Here is a 14,435-nt window from a genome sequence, read left to right on the forward strand (position 1 = left end):
CCTGCTCAGGTTTGGGCCCCCCCCCCCCCCCGCGGGTATATATGTGTATATATATATATGCGAGAGAGATTAGAGTATCTAAGCCTGTCAGAATGCAGTTTGAAGTTTGAGAGACTGTTTGTGAGGCCAAGCTTTGCCAGCTATATTTACAAGTTCCTTTCTTCAGCAACAGTTCAAAATAACCAGAAACATATTTCGTTCACTATTAAATAAATCATTTTTTGTTTAAACTTATCCCAGCAATCAGAATAATCCTTCCTCAGGGCCACATAGTCCTCTGAAGTGCCCAGACTCTAGGTCATTCTACCAAAAGAGAGAGATGTGGAATTTTTACATCCTGGTGGCAGCAGAAATCTACCAAGTTCATGTTTAAAGGTAAAACCGTCTCCCCCAATAAGCGAGGACCTCACATTGCTCCTTACTGCTATGTTACTCTTCTATGATTGCAAACTTTGTTAAAATAAATGGTTTATTTTTTAAAAAAGCAACAACGGCTAGCGTGGGTCATCCAAGGAAGGACGTGCATTGATTAGGCAAGGCTAATGGATGAAAAGCTCCAAGGAATAAGAAAATAGGAAAGCAAGAGCACATGTTTAGAGTAGACTCTGTGCTCCACCCTCTCCCCAACCCTCAGAGGTTCTTGCAGCTCTCCGCCAAGCAGGAAGAAGCGGGTGCCCTCACCTGGTGGAGGTGGCAAGTCCTCTGTGTTCACGTTCAGCAGCTTGGGCCACACCTTGCAGCGAATCTCGTCCATCAGGAGGCCCCCTTCGCTGATAGCCATGCGCCTCAGGGCAGCCACATCGATGGGCTCGCTGTTCAGCGCCTGGTAGATCTCGGCTTCTTTCCTTTTCTTCTTCGAGTCGCAGTCTGTGCGAGAAACAACAAACACATTTGTGAGACTGGCAGTGAAGTTCTAATTTGATTTTATATTGATCTCTGTGAATGCTGTGGCCTGAATGGTTAAGGCGACTGGCGATAGTTCGATCTGCTTTATTAGAAATAGACTGTGCCGTACATTTCTGATGCTCATTCGCCCTTCGGAATGCTTCCCTCTTATCGCTAGTGAAAACAGCTGCAGATTCCTTTCCGTGCGGATCAGTTCTGTGTGCAGTGTTAATGAGGAATGTAGATTAGAAGAGGAGGAGGAGATGCCTCCCCCTGAAATCTACTGGACTCGAGAAGCCATATTGGATCGGGCCAATGGCCCATCTAATCCAACACAGGGGCCAAAACCCAGGTGCCATCAGGAGGTCCACCAGTGGGGCCGGAACTCCAGAAGCCCTCCCACTGTTGCCCCCCCAAGCACCAAGAAGACAAAACATCACTGCCCCAGACATAAGAACATAAGAGAAGCCAATGTTGGATCAGGCCAATGACCCATTCAGTCCAACACTCTGTCACACAGTGGCCAAAAATACCAGGTGCCATCAGGAGGTCTACCAGCGGGGTCAGAACTCCAGAAGCCCTCCCACTGTTGCCCCCCCAAGCACCAAGAATACAGAGCATTACTACCTCAGACATAAGAACATAAGAGGAGCCATGTTGGATTAGGCCAATGGCCCCTCCAGTCCAACACTCTGTGTCACACAGGGGCCAAAGCCCAGGTGCCATCAGGAGGTCCACCAGCGGGGTCAGAACTCCAGAAGCCCTCCCACTCTTGCCCCCCAAGCACCAAGAAGACAGAGCATCACTGCCCCAAACATAAGAACATAACAGGAGCCATGTTGGATCAGGCCAATGGCCCCTCCAGTCCCACTGTTGCCCCCCCCCCCAAGCACCAAGAATACAGAGCATCCCTGCCACAGACATAAGGAGTAGGAGGAAGAAGAGGAGATTGGATTTATACCCCGCCCTTCACTACCCAAAGGAGTCTCAGAGCGGCTTACAAACTCCTTCCCCTTCCCCTCCCCACAACAGACACCCTGTGAGGTCGGTGGGGCTGAGAGAGCTCGGACAGAAACGGCTCTTTTTCAAGGACAGCTGCTTCAGGCCAATGGCTCATCCAGTCCAACACTCTGTGTCACACAGTGGCCAAAACCCAGGTGCCACCAGGAGGTCCACCCGTGGAGCCAGAACCCCAGAAGCACTCACTGTTGTCCCCCAAGCACCAAGAATACAGAAGATCGCTGCCCCAGAGTCTTCCATCTAATAGCCACTGATGGACGTCTGCCAGATCAACATGGATACCCTCTGAAAGACACACACTACACTGACACATAAACTGTTATTTAAAAAAAAAAAAAGACATCACAAGCTCCATCTACAGAGCAGCAAAACTCTGAATACCACCTCTGGGCCATCGCCTCCTTGCCCGGTTAATTCGGTCCTCCAGGTAACTGCTTGGCCGCCGTGTCAAACAGGATGCTGGACTAGATGGCCCACTGGCTGGATCCAGCAAGGCTCTTCTTCAAGAAGCCCATCCGTCCTGTCCAGAGCGCCCTGACGACAAGAAGGAGGCCTTCAATGGCACTCCTGATCAGCCAGTTCGACTTCATTCTTGTGAACCTGTTTGCAGGCCCAGTCCACAGCCAGTTTGGTGCTGTGGTTAACTAAAAGGTAAAGGTCTCCTTTGCTCAAAAGGAAGTCGAGTCCGACTCTAGGGTGGCGGTGCTCATCTCCGTTTCCAAGCCGAAGAGCCAGCGCTGTCCGAAGACGTTTCCGTGGTCATGTGGCGCATGACTACTCACCAAGGCGCAGGGAACGCTGTTCCCTTCCCATTGAAGTGGTACCTATTTATCTACTTGCAATTTTTTGCTTTCAAACTGCTAGGTTGGCAGGAGCTGGAACTAGAGACGGGAGCTCACTCCGTCATGCAGCACCCGGGTCTCGAACTGCTGAACTACTGACCTTCCACAGCCTGCAGTTCAGCGTCTTAACCACTTGAGCCACCGAAGCTCCTAGTGGTTAAGTGTGCGGACCAGGTTTGATTCTCCACTCCTCCACTTGCACCTGCTGGATGACCTTGGGCAAGCCATAGTTCTGGTCAGAGCTGTCCTTGAAAAAGAGCGGTAAAGAGCGGTTTCTGTCAAGAGCTCTCTCAGCCCCACCGACCTCCCAGGGTGTCTGTTGTGGGGAGGGGAAGGGAAAGGAGATTGTGAGCCGCTCTGAGGGTGCGTTCAGACGGGCCGTTTAGCCCGCTTTCGGCCCACTTCAGAAACGGATTTTATCTGCACGATCACACAGTCAACATCTGCCTCCCGTCCCCAGCCATCATTTTAACCCAGAGTATTTTGATACCAGGTCCCCAAGTGGTGTTTTCCTGATTCTCCGGTTCCAGCCGCACTTTTCTGACATCTGATCGCTCCTCCGGTGTCGAGCCGGTTTAAACCCCCTCCCTGCTGGAAAGCTGTCCAAGACTTCCGCTTTTCGCCCGCCATTTTTTTAAAGCGTTGGTGATGTGCGCATAGGCGGAGCTCCGCCACCCCGTTATTAAAAACAATGTTTAAATGGTGCCTAGTTTTAGAGTTTAGACGAGTTCGGGATCTCACGGAGGCCATTTTTGGGGTAAACGTTTAACGGGAAGTGTTCCTTTAAAGTTTAAAGGGAAGCGTTACAGCTGTCGGGTTGAAGTGGAAATCGCTGTTCTGCGCACGAGCGAAAATTTTAGTTCTACAGATGGCTGCCTGTGCGCATGCCCGAAATGAGAGAGAGAGAGAACCAACACCGATGCACGCTCCCGTGTGTAGACGGCAAGGAGTGATCTGGCTGCGCAGCGATCCGGAGCAAGGAGGCGAGTGTGATTGCGATTCTCCAGGTTAAAAAAGACCCGCATGGGGCCGAAGCAATTTAAACCGCTCCCAGCACACGCCGTCTGACCACACCCTGAGACTCCTTTGGGTAGTGAAGGGCGGGGTATAAATCCAATCTCTTCTTCTTCTTCTTGTTTATGGTGCCTTTTATTTGAAAGTGCTTTGGAAGACAAAAAGTGGCCCGAGTTTCCAGAAGAATAGCGCTGACCGGGGCCAGGTTACTTCTCCTTTCAGCTCAACACTGTCTGCCGAACTGCTGCTGAAACCAACACCATTTCCCAAGTGTCTTCTGGGAGCACAAAAGGAGCCCTGGTCCTCCTCTGAAGGGGCTACTGTCGCCTAACAGATGCTCTGAGCAGCTGACAAGTAGAATGTGACTTGGGCAGCCGTAAATAGGGCTTGCCTCAAACATGTTTCCTAAGAGATATCTTCTCAGCATGCCTACAGAGACACATCACCCCATGCTACTGAATCACAAAGGAGGCCGCGGTTGCATCAGTGGCTACGGGCACATCACTGTTCCTCGGTGAGCTGGTTTGTTCTTTCAGAACCCTAGGCCCAGATTTCGGCAGCGGCACTAAAAGAGTTCCAGCTGATGCGCCCCAAAGGACATTTAGACGGGCATTTGGGGATGAGAGAACGAACGGCACAGGGCATCGCAAGAACATTAGAAGAGGCCTGCTGGATCAGACCGGCGGTCCGTCCAGTCCAGCATCCTGTCTCACACACTGGCCATCCAGTTCCTCCGGAGGTCCCAGCAAAAGGACATAGAGGCCGGGGCTTTCCCTTGATAAGAAGATAAGAAGAGCCCTGCTGGATCAGACCAGTGAGGGTCCATGTAGTCCAGCATCCTGTTTCACAACAGAGGCCAACCAGTTTCTCCAGAGGTCCAACAACAAAGCATAAAGCCTGTGGCCTTCATGAAAAACAGCAGAAGGGCCCTGCTCAATCAGACCAGTGGTCCATCTAGTCCAGCATCCTGTCTCACACAGAGGCCAACCAGTTTCTCCGGAGGTCCAACAACAGAGCATAAAGCCTGTGGCCTTCATGAAAAACAGCAGAAGGGCCCTGCTCAATCAGACCAGTGGTCCATCTAGTCCAGCATCCTGTCTCACACAGAGGCCAACCAGTTCCTCTGGAGGGCCTACAACCAGGCTAGAGGCCAAGGCCATCATCAGAAGAGCCTTGCTGGGTGAGGCCAGTGGTCCACTTAGTCCAGAATCCCATCTCACACAGTGGCCAATCAGTTCCTCTGGAGGGCCAACAACAGGGCATGGAGGCCAAAGCCTTCATAAGAAGACGAGCCCCCTGGATCAGACCAGTGAAGGTCCATCTAGTCTCTCACCCTGTCTCACACAGTGGTCAACCAGTTCCTCTGGAGGGCCTACAACCAGGCTAGAGGCCAAGGCCTTCACCAGAACAGCCTTGCTGGGTCAGGCCAGTGGTCCACTTAGTCCAGCATCCCATCTCACGCAGTGGCCAATCAGTTCCTCTGGAGGGCCACCAACAGGGCATGGCGGCAAGGCCTTCATAAGAAGATCAGAAGAGCCCTGCTGGATCAGACCAGTGAAGGTCCATCTAGTCTCGTATCCCGTCTCACACAGCAGCCAACCAGTTCCCCTGGAGGGCCAACAGCAGGGCATAGAGGCCGAGGCCTTCCCCTGATGTTGCCTCCTGGCTCTGGGAGTTTAGTGGGGTTTAGTGCCTCTCAACGTGGAGGTTCAGTCACCACGACTAGTAGCCACTAATTGACCTCTCCTCCATAAATATGTCTAGTCCTCTTTAAGAGCCACCTATGCCTGTGGCCATCCCTACACCCTCCAGAAGCAAATTTCACATTTTAATTGCTCCTTTCATTCCCTTTTGTCCCTCCTGAACCTACTGCCCACCAGCTTCACTGGATGCCCTTGAGTCCTGGTAGTTTGGGAGAGGGAGGGAAAGTTCTCTTTGTCAACTCCCTTCAGCCCATGGATAATTTTAGAAACCTCTGTCATGTCCCCTTACCCTTAGTCGTCCCTTTCCTAAATGGAAAAGTCCCAGACTCTCCGGCCTTTCCTCCTAGGGAAGGTGCCTCCAACCCCCTCATCATCTTGGTCACCCTCCTCTGCAGGGGTCATTTCCTGCGGGAACACACAGGAGCGGAGCTCCGGCAGTAAAGAGCCCAGGGGGCGGGCACATGCAACAAGCCACGCCCTCTGCTCCCAGCAGCTCCGGGCCACGAGGAGCACAAGGATCTGTCTCCCCCCCCCCCAATAGCTAGCAGTCCAAAAGTGGAGCCTGAGCGGTGGGTGTTGCCTTCTGACACACTTCCGGTGATGTCAGGGGGTGTGGCATATGCAAATGAGTTATGCTAATGAGCTCCTGCACCTCTTTTTCTACGAAATGACCCCTGCTCCTCTGTACAAGCTCTCCCTCCTCTCTGTGAGGGCAGATATGCGTGTTCCCCACCCCCATAGCTAGCAATCCAAAACAGTCCAGTGGCACCTTTAAGACCAAGTTTTATTTAGGTACAAGCTCTCCCTCCTCTGTGAGGGCAGATATGCGTGTGTCCCCCCCCCCATAGCTAGCAATCCAAAACAGTCCAGTGGCACCTTTAAGACCAAGTTTTATTCAGGTACAAGCTCTCCCTCCTCTGTGAGGGCAGATATGCGTGTGTCCCCCCCCCCATAGCTAGCAATCCAAAACAGTCCAGTGGCACCTTTAAGACCAAACCACGACTGTACACAGTATTCCAAATGAGGCCACAGCATCGATCTATACAGGAACATTATTATATCGGCTGTTTTATTTTCAACCCCTCTCTTAATAATCCTCAGTCTAGAGTCATCGGGCTCTCAAAACAGCCCGGAATTTTTTTTTGCATCTATATTCTGATTGCTACTACAAGTTTAATCAAAGACAAGAATGGGCTGTGAGTTTCGGCGGCTGTGCAGAGCCGCAAGGGGGTGGAAATCCAAATGCAACAGTAGCCTTTCTTTCAGAGCTAACGGAAGTGTCACAAAGCACTGAGCAAGTTTCTGTGTGGACAAGGAAAGGCAGGTGATATTCGGCTGATTGCAATTCGCACGTGCCTGTGCACAGGGGTCATTTCCTGCAGGAGCGCACAGGAGCGGCGCTCCGGCAGTAAGGAGCCCAGGGGGCGGGCATATGCAAAAAGCTCCCAGTAGCCCTCAGTTGGGCCATGAGGAGCAAAAAGCAGCCAGGTAAGTTGTAGAGCCCACCCCACCCCCCGGCCCGCCGTCAGATACAAGCTCTCCCTCTGTGAGGGCAGATCTGCGTAGTCCCTTGGACTGCAAGAAGAACAAATCAGTCAATCCTCAAAGAAATCAACCCTGACTGTTCCCTGGAAGGCCAGATAATGAAACTGAAGCTCAAATACTTTGGCCACCAAATGAGAAGGGAGCACTCACTGGAAAAGACCCTGATGCTGGGAAAGATTGAAGGTCAAAGAAGACGGGGACGGCAAAGGATGAGATGGTTAGACAGTGTCAGCGATGCAACGAACATGAAATTGAGCCAACTTCGGAGGACGGCGGAAGACAGGAGAGCCTGGCGGGAGATTGTCCATGGGGTCGCGAAGAGTCGGACTCGACTGTGCGACTGAACAACAACAATGAGCTCCTGCACCTTTATTCCTACAAAATGACCCCTGCCAAACAGGAGCCGCTGGAAAAGTGCGACAGCATCAGTGAACCAAGTGGAATAAAACACAGAGTGGCTGGATGCAAAGGCCTCTTTCATTAGACCCTGCCTGCTCTACTTACACCCTGACACCCACTCTTCAAATTCAGACTGAAGTAACTCTGATTAGAAGTGCTGCAACTTGGCAAGATGACTTCCAATTCCAAGTGGACAGTAATTGAGATTAGGAAACACCCCCTCCCTCCAAACTATAATCCCCTAAATTATTATTCTGTCCCCACCAGTTTACAATGGTGCTTTTAAACACTTTCAACTGTATGCTGTCAAGTTATGATTGTGGTGGAGAATATCACAAGTTCTTCCCTTGTGAAGAATAAAACACTGGAGCTTAGTCAGTGAGCACAAATGCTTTCTGACACAACTACATTCCAAAGTAAGTAGGTCGAGGAATTATGGGGCTGTGATGCTCTGCGTTCTTGGTGCTTGGGGGTGGTGGTGCAGCAGTGGGAGGGCTCCTAGTGTCCTGGCCCCACTGTTGGACCTCCTGAGGGCATCTGGCATTTTGGGCCACTGTGTGACACAGAGTGTTGGACTGGATGGGCCATTGGCCTGATCCAACATTGGCTTCTCTCATGTTCTTATGAAGGACCTGTAAGAACATATGGAACAGAGGTCCATCAGTGGCTCTTAGCCACAAGGGATAGAGAGGAACTCTCAGGCTGGGGCAAGGGATGCTCTGTGTTCTTGGTGCTTGGGTGGGGGGGCAACAGTGGGAGGGCTTCTAGTGTCCTGGCCCCACTGCTGGACCTCCTGATGGCACCTGGCATTTCTGGCCACTGTGTGACACAGAGTGTGGACTGGATGGGCCACTGGCCTGATCCAGCATTGGCTTCTCTTATGTTCTTATGTACGTTTAATGCTTGGCCTTCTCTAGGCAAGGCACTGTTAAGGAGGGAAAAGCTCTTTATCTTTTTTTTTTTAAATCACTGTAGGGACGCTTTCACCAATAAAAGACAAGACTCTGTTGATCACAAGGGTCTGGTGAAACCGTCACATGTTCTGGCTTGGAATCCCTGCAGCCATTTGGATCCCTGAATTTCCAGCAACAGATGGAAAGATACAACGGATAGATGTTGGAGGGTTTTTTGAGCCCCCGGAGGGGATTTTTTAATTATTTTTTATAACTACAAAAACTACTACAGAAAAAAGGGAAGGGGGGGGACTACATATGTAGGATAAAGCAAAAGAACCCACTAGTAACAAAAAACCCAAGAGAGGAGATCCTTACTAGCTGAGTTACAACAAATCTTCATTTCATTTAGACTATTATAAACTGAGTCAAACATTTATATTACTTTCTTTTTCTTTAACTCTTAAATTTAACTGTCTAGATACAATGGATCGACGTTGATAACCAATGCAACCCCAGTTCACTGCTGCCAAAGTGTACCCCCACGTTAAAGGAGACAGCACCGCAATCCTCTCATTTGCCAAGTGCCACGGACGTCTATGACATTAACGGTGCAGTGCTTTCCCAGGGTTAAGCCCAAATGAACAGACCTATGCAGGGTTCAGAGCAGACCCACTTAGCAGTGGAGTCTTGTGAGCAAAAATTCTACTTTGTGAGCTACTGGCATTAAAGTTGTGAGCGAGCCATTTGGCTGCTGCATAAATTAGTTTGCTCTGGAGCCCTCCTTCCTGAGCGAAGACAAAAATGTGTGAGCCACAGGCTAAGAGACTGTGAGCTAGCTCACGCTAACTCAGCTTAGAGGGAACTGATCTCCAAGCCTCCCCAATACGGTACTTTTCTTCAGCATGTCCCTGAATAGTCTTTAGTGAGCCACGGAAAGGGAGACTAGAGGACTGGAACAGATATCAGAAGCACAGGTGCAGGATGAGAAGTGCTAGACTGTTTGGAATGTGATAAAATCCAAAAATGCACAGGAAAGTGCTGAGGTTACGACACCCCTTCAGTCACAGCCAGTTAATTTCAGCTTACGCCTGTTAGCTTGACAAACTCCTTAAGCTCACACGCCACAGAATTTTAGAACAGTTTCTCCCACCTTCTCCTCCTTGACCCTACTGCTGGGTTGCTTGGCTGCCTACAGCAGAGGAGGCCTCCCATTCAGAGCCCCCAACGATGGGTGTGAAGCAGAGATCACAGGACACTAATCGTTCACTGATCTCCAGGGCTCTTTATGTAGAAAAAGCCCAACAGGAACGCATTCGCATAATACACCACACCCAACAGCAGAAACTCATTAGCATATTAGGTCACACCCCTGACAGCACAGCTCATTAGCACATTAGGCCACACCCCCATGTTACCAAAAGTGTGCTCATCCAGCCACACCCACCTTTTGCTTCTTATTCTGTTTACCTTGTTTGCTATCAAAACCCAGGGCTTTTTTTTTGTAGCAGGAACCCCTTTGCATGTTAGGCCACACACCCCTAATGTAGCCAGTCCTGAGTTTCTGCTGTTGGGTGTGGCCTATTATGCTAATGAGTTCCTGCTGGGCGTGGCCAATTTGGGAGCCAGCCGGAACTCCATCCCTGTGCGTTCCTGCCCAAAAATAGCCCTGCTGATCTCCCATCATTCCCTTGCAGCAGGTAAGGACACACTGGGGGAAAAGTCGTGTTTCCTCTCCTATGCAAACCTCCCGCATTCTGGGTTTGACATTTCTTCTGTGGTATTAACATGCGTATTTTTAGCAAGCTGCCCGGCCACCGTGAGTCACAGCTGATAATTTTTTTTTTTTTTTAAGGGGAATAAACAAGAAAATTATAGAGGCATGCCTTTCGGCCTCTGGTTCCCTTTACGGCACAGTCCCGTCAATGTTTTGTCAGAAGTCATTCCTACAGAAGTCAATGGCGTCTACTACCAGGCACGTAGTAATCGGTGAGATTTCATCATTCAAAACTTTCTCCTATAGAAATCTACCCAGCCATCTTCGGGGAGGTCCAGTTTCGGTGCCCCCACCACGAGGCTAGACAGGTGGCCACCTTCTTTGTTGTAGCACCTAAACTTTCCAAATTCCTCCCCAGGGAGATTAGTCTTTCTCCCTGTTATTCTCTTCCACCAGTGGTGAAGTTTGGTGTCGTGGTTAAGTGCGCGGACTCTAATCTGGGAGAACTGGGTTTGATTCCCCACTCCTCCACTTGCACCTACTGGATGACCTTGGGCAAGCCGTAGTTCTGATAAGAGCTGTTCTTGAAAAAGAGCAGTTTCTGTCAGAGCTCTTTCAGCCCCACCGACCTCTCAGGGTGTCTGTTGTGGGGAGGGGAAGGGAAAGGAGTTTGTGAGCCGCTCTGAGACTCCAAGTGAAGGGCGGGGTATAAACCCAATCTCTTCTTCTCTTGTTCTTCTATCTTGTTTTGTTTGGCCTGCCCCCAATAACGTATTGGTCCTCGTATTGCTTGTTATGTGTGTTTGATATGTTTTCAGTGAATTGTTTGTTTTATATTATTTTATCATTTTCAGTTTAGAAAAGAGACAACTAAAGGGGGGGGGGACATGAGAGAGGTTTATAATATTGTGCATGGGACAGAGAGAGTTGACAAAGATAACTTTTTCTCCCTCTCCCAAGATTTATTTTTTTAATTCATTTATTTTTAACATTTTTACCCTGCCCTCCCCGCGAGCGGCCTCAGGGCGGCTTACAAGAGGGCACAAGCCCATACATAAAAACAGGATAAAACAGTAAGACATAAGAATATAAGAGACGCCAATGTTGGATCAGGCCAAAGGCCCATCCAGTCCAACACTCTGTCACACAGTGGCCAAAAACACCAGGTGCCCTCAGGAGGTCCTCCAGTGGGGCCAGGACATTAGAAGCCCTCCATTAAATTAAATTTTAAAAGATACTAGAACCCGAGGGCATCCAATGAACCTGATGGGCAGGAGGTTCAGGATGGAGAAAGGGAAACACTACTTTACACTGAGAGTGATTAAAATGTGGAACTCGCTGCCAGGGGATGGCGTGATGGCCACAGGAATAAACAGCTTCAAAAGGGGAATAGATAAAATTAATGGAGGATAAATCTATCAGTGGCTACTGGCTATGGTGACCGAGGGGAACCTCCACGTTCAGAGCCAGTAATCCTCTGAATCTCAGAGCCAGGAGGGAATATCAGGGATTATCATTGGCCTCTCTGCCTCGTTGTTGGCCCTCCAGAGGAACTGGCTGGCCACTGTGTGAGACGGGATGCTGGACTAGATGGACCCTCACTGGTCTGATCCAGCAGGGCGCTTCTGATGTTCTTATGAAAGCCTCGGCCTCTCTGCCCTGTTCTTGGCCCTGCAGAGGAACTGGTTGGCCCCTGTGTGAGACAGGAGGCTGGACTGGATGGACCCTCACTGGTCTGATCCAGCAGGGCTCTTCTGATGTTATCATGAAGGCCTCGGCCTCTCTGCCCTGTTGTTGGCCCTCCAGAGGAACTGGTTGGCCACTGTGTGAGAGGGGAGGCTAGACTAGATGGACTAATTAGTCTGACCCAGCAGGGCTCTTCTTATGTTCTTATTATATTATAATTAATACCTTAGAAAGATTCATGATGGAGAACTCTATTGGTGGTTATGAGTCACTCTAACTAAAGGGAACCTCCCCATTCAAAGGCAGTCAACCTCTGAATCCCGATGCCAGTAGGCAACATCAGGGGAAGCCCTCGGCCTCTCTGCTTTTGTTGTTGGATCGCCAGAGGAACTGGTTAGCCACTTTGTGAGGCAGGATGCTGGACTAGTTGGACCACTGGTCTGATCCAGCAGGGCTCTTTTTAAATTTTTATATTATTATTATTATGTTAGAAAGAAGGAGGGATTGGATTTATACTGCACCCTTCACTACCTGAAGGAGTCTCAGAGCAGCTTACAATCTCCTTTCCCTTCCACTCTCCATAACAGACACCCTATGAGCAGTGTTCCCTCTAAGCTGAGTTAGTGTGAGCTAGCTCACAGTTTTTTAGCCTCTAGCTCACACATTCTTTGTCTTAGCTCAGAAAGGAGGGCTCCAGAGCAAACTAATTTATGCATTGGCCAAATCGCTCACTCACAACTTTAATGCCAGCAGCTCACAAACTAGCATTTTTGCTCACAAGACTCCACAGTTTACAGGGAGCATTGCCTGTGAAGTAGGTGGGGCTGAGAGAGCTCTTTCCAGAACTGGTGTTGAGAGAACAGCTCTGAGAGAACTTATTACTGACCCAAGGTCACAGCAGCCGCTGCATGTGGCAGTCTAGCTGTAGCTACTAGCCATGGTGACTGAGGGGGACCTCCCCATTCAAAGGCAGTCAACCTCTGAATCCCCATACCAGGAGGCAAGATCAGGGGAAGGCCTCGGCCTCTCTGCCCTGTTGTTGGATCGCCAGAGGAAGTCACTTAGTGAGGCAAGATGCTGGACAAGGTGGACCACTGGTCTGACCCAGCGGGGGCCTGATGCTCATTGTAAACACTGTTTTAAGGTTGACACATTTTAATGCTTTGTTTTCGGGGGACCCTATTCGGGCGGAAATGTTTTAAATCCATAAATAAGTCATGTGCAGAGGGAAGGAGGAGGCGAACACAGAGATCAAATTTGCAGAGCAAGGGGAAGAGAGAGGCAGAGAAGGAAACACAAATGCAGGCAGCGCAAAACCATACCATCCCTCCCTCCAGGTGCGACGCCAGGCAAATTAAGACGTGCTCTTTCTCCTCCTCCATCTCCCCTCCTCTTTTGGAAATCATCATGTCTCCCTCTAAGCTGTGGAGGCTTGTGAGCAAAAATTCCGCTTTGTGAGTGACTGGCACTAAAGTTGTGAGCGAGCGATTTGGCTGCTGCATCAATTAGCTTGCTCTGGAGCCCTCCTTCCTGGGCTAAGACAAAAGTGTGTGAGCTGGAGGCTAAAAAACCTGTGAGCTGGCTCACACTAACTCAGCTTAGAAGGAACACTGCGGGCCCCAACCTATGCTCCCTCTAAGCTGTGGAGTCTTGTGAGCAAAAATTCCGCTTTGTGAGCGACTGGCACTAAAGTTGTGAGCGAGCGATTTGGCTGCTGCATCAGTTAGTTTGCTCTGGAGCCCTCCTGGGCTAAGACAAAAGTGTGTGAGCCGGAGGCTAAAAAAACCTGCTAATGGAGGAGCTTTCCTGAGGAGGTTTACAGCCTGGGGAACTCCTACAAGATAATGACTCAGCCCTACCCCACCTTCCGGAGTAGATATAAATCACCTGCCTACCATTTTCCTTCTCCCCTTGACACAGAGAGCACTCCGTCTTTCTGTGTTGTACCTCTGAGGATGCCAGTCACAGCTACCGGTGAAACGCCAGGTCCCAGAATGCCAAGACCACGGCCAGACAGCTCGGGAAATCTAGAACTAAGGAACTCCGGCCATGAAAGCCTTCGACAACATATCAGTACTGTCTGTTTAGACTGGCAGCTGACCTCTGGGGCGACGCTCCTTCTAAGCTGTTAGCAAAAATTCTACTTTGTGAGCGAGTGGCATTAAACTTGTGAGCCATCGATTTTTGGCTCCTGCATCAATTAGTTTGCTCCGGAGCCCTCCTTCCTGGGCTAAGACAAAAGTGTGTGAGCTGGAGGCTAAAAAACGGTGAGCCGGCTCACACTCACTCAGCTTAGAGGGAACACTGACCCCCAACCAATGCTCCCTCTAAGCTGTGGAGTCTTGTGAGCAAAAATTCTACCTTTTGAGCTACTGGCAATTAGAACATAAGAACATAAGAGACGCCAATGTTGGATCAGGCCAAAGGCCCATCCAGTCCAACACTCTGTGTCACACAGTGGCCAGAAATACCAGTGCCATCAGGAGGTCCAGCAGTGGAGCCAGGACATTAGAAGCCCTCCCACTGTTGACCCCCCCAAGCACCAAGAAGACAGAGCATCACTTGCCCCAGAGCCCCTAGCTATACCTTGTGGCTAATAGCCACTGATGGACCTCTGCTCCATATGCTTATCTAATTCCCTTTTGAAGCCATCCATGCTTGTAGCACCCACCACTTCCTGTGGCAGTGAATTCCAAGTGTTAATCACTCTTTGGGTGAAGAAGGACGTCCT

General features: G+C 50.0%; 1 protein-coding gene across 1 annotated transcript in view; it reads right to left on the reverse strand.

Annotated features, from left to right (window-relative positions):
• TBC1D20 (TBC1 domain family member 20) overlaps positions 1 to 14,435 on the reverse strand; it is a 39,465-nt gene that overhangs the window by 24,395 nt on the left and 635 nt on the right. Inside the window, exon 2 of the mRNA XM_015408801.1 lies at positions 682 to 867. Within this exon, the coding sequence (XP_015264287.1) occupies positions 682 to 867 (186 nt within the window). The remainder of the gene's footprint in view (positions 1 to 681; positions 868 to 14,435) is intronic.

This window comes from Gekko japonicus, unplaced genomic scaffold (assembly GCF_001447785.1).
Source record: "Gekko japonicus isolate JY-2015 unplaced genomic scaffold, Gekko_japonicus_V1.1 scaffold3456, whole genome shotgun sequence".
Classification (NCBI taxonomy): domain Eukaryota; kingdom Metazoa; phylum Chordata; class Lepidosauria; order Squamata; family Gekkonidae; genus Gekko; species Gekko japonicus.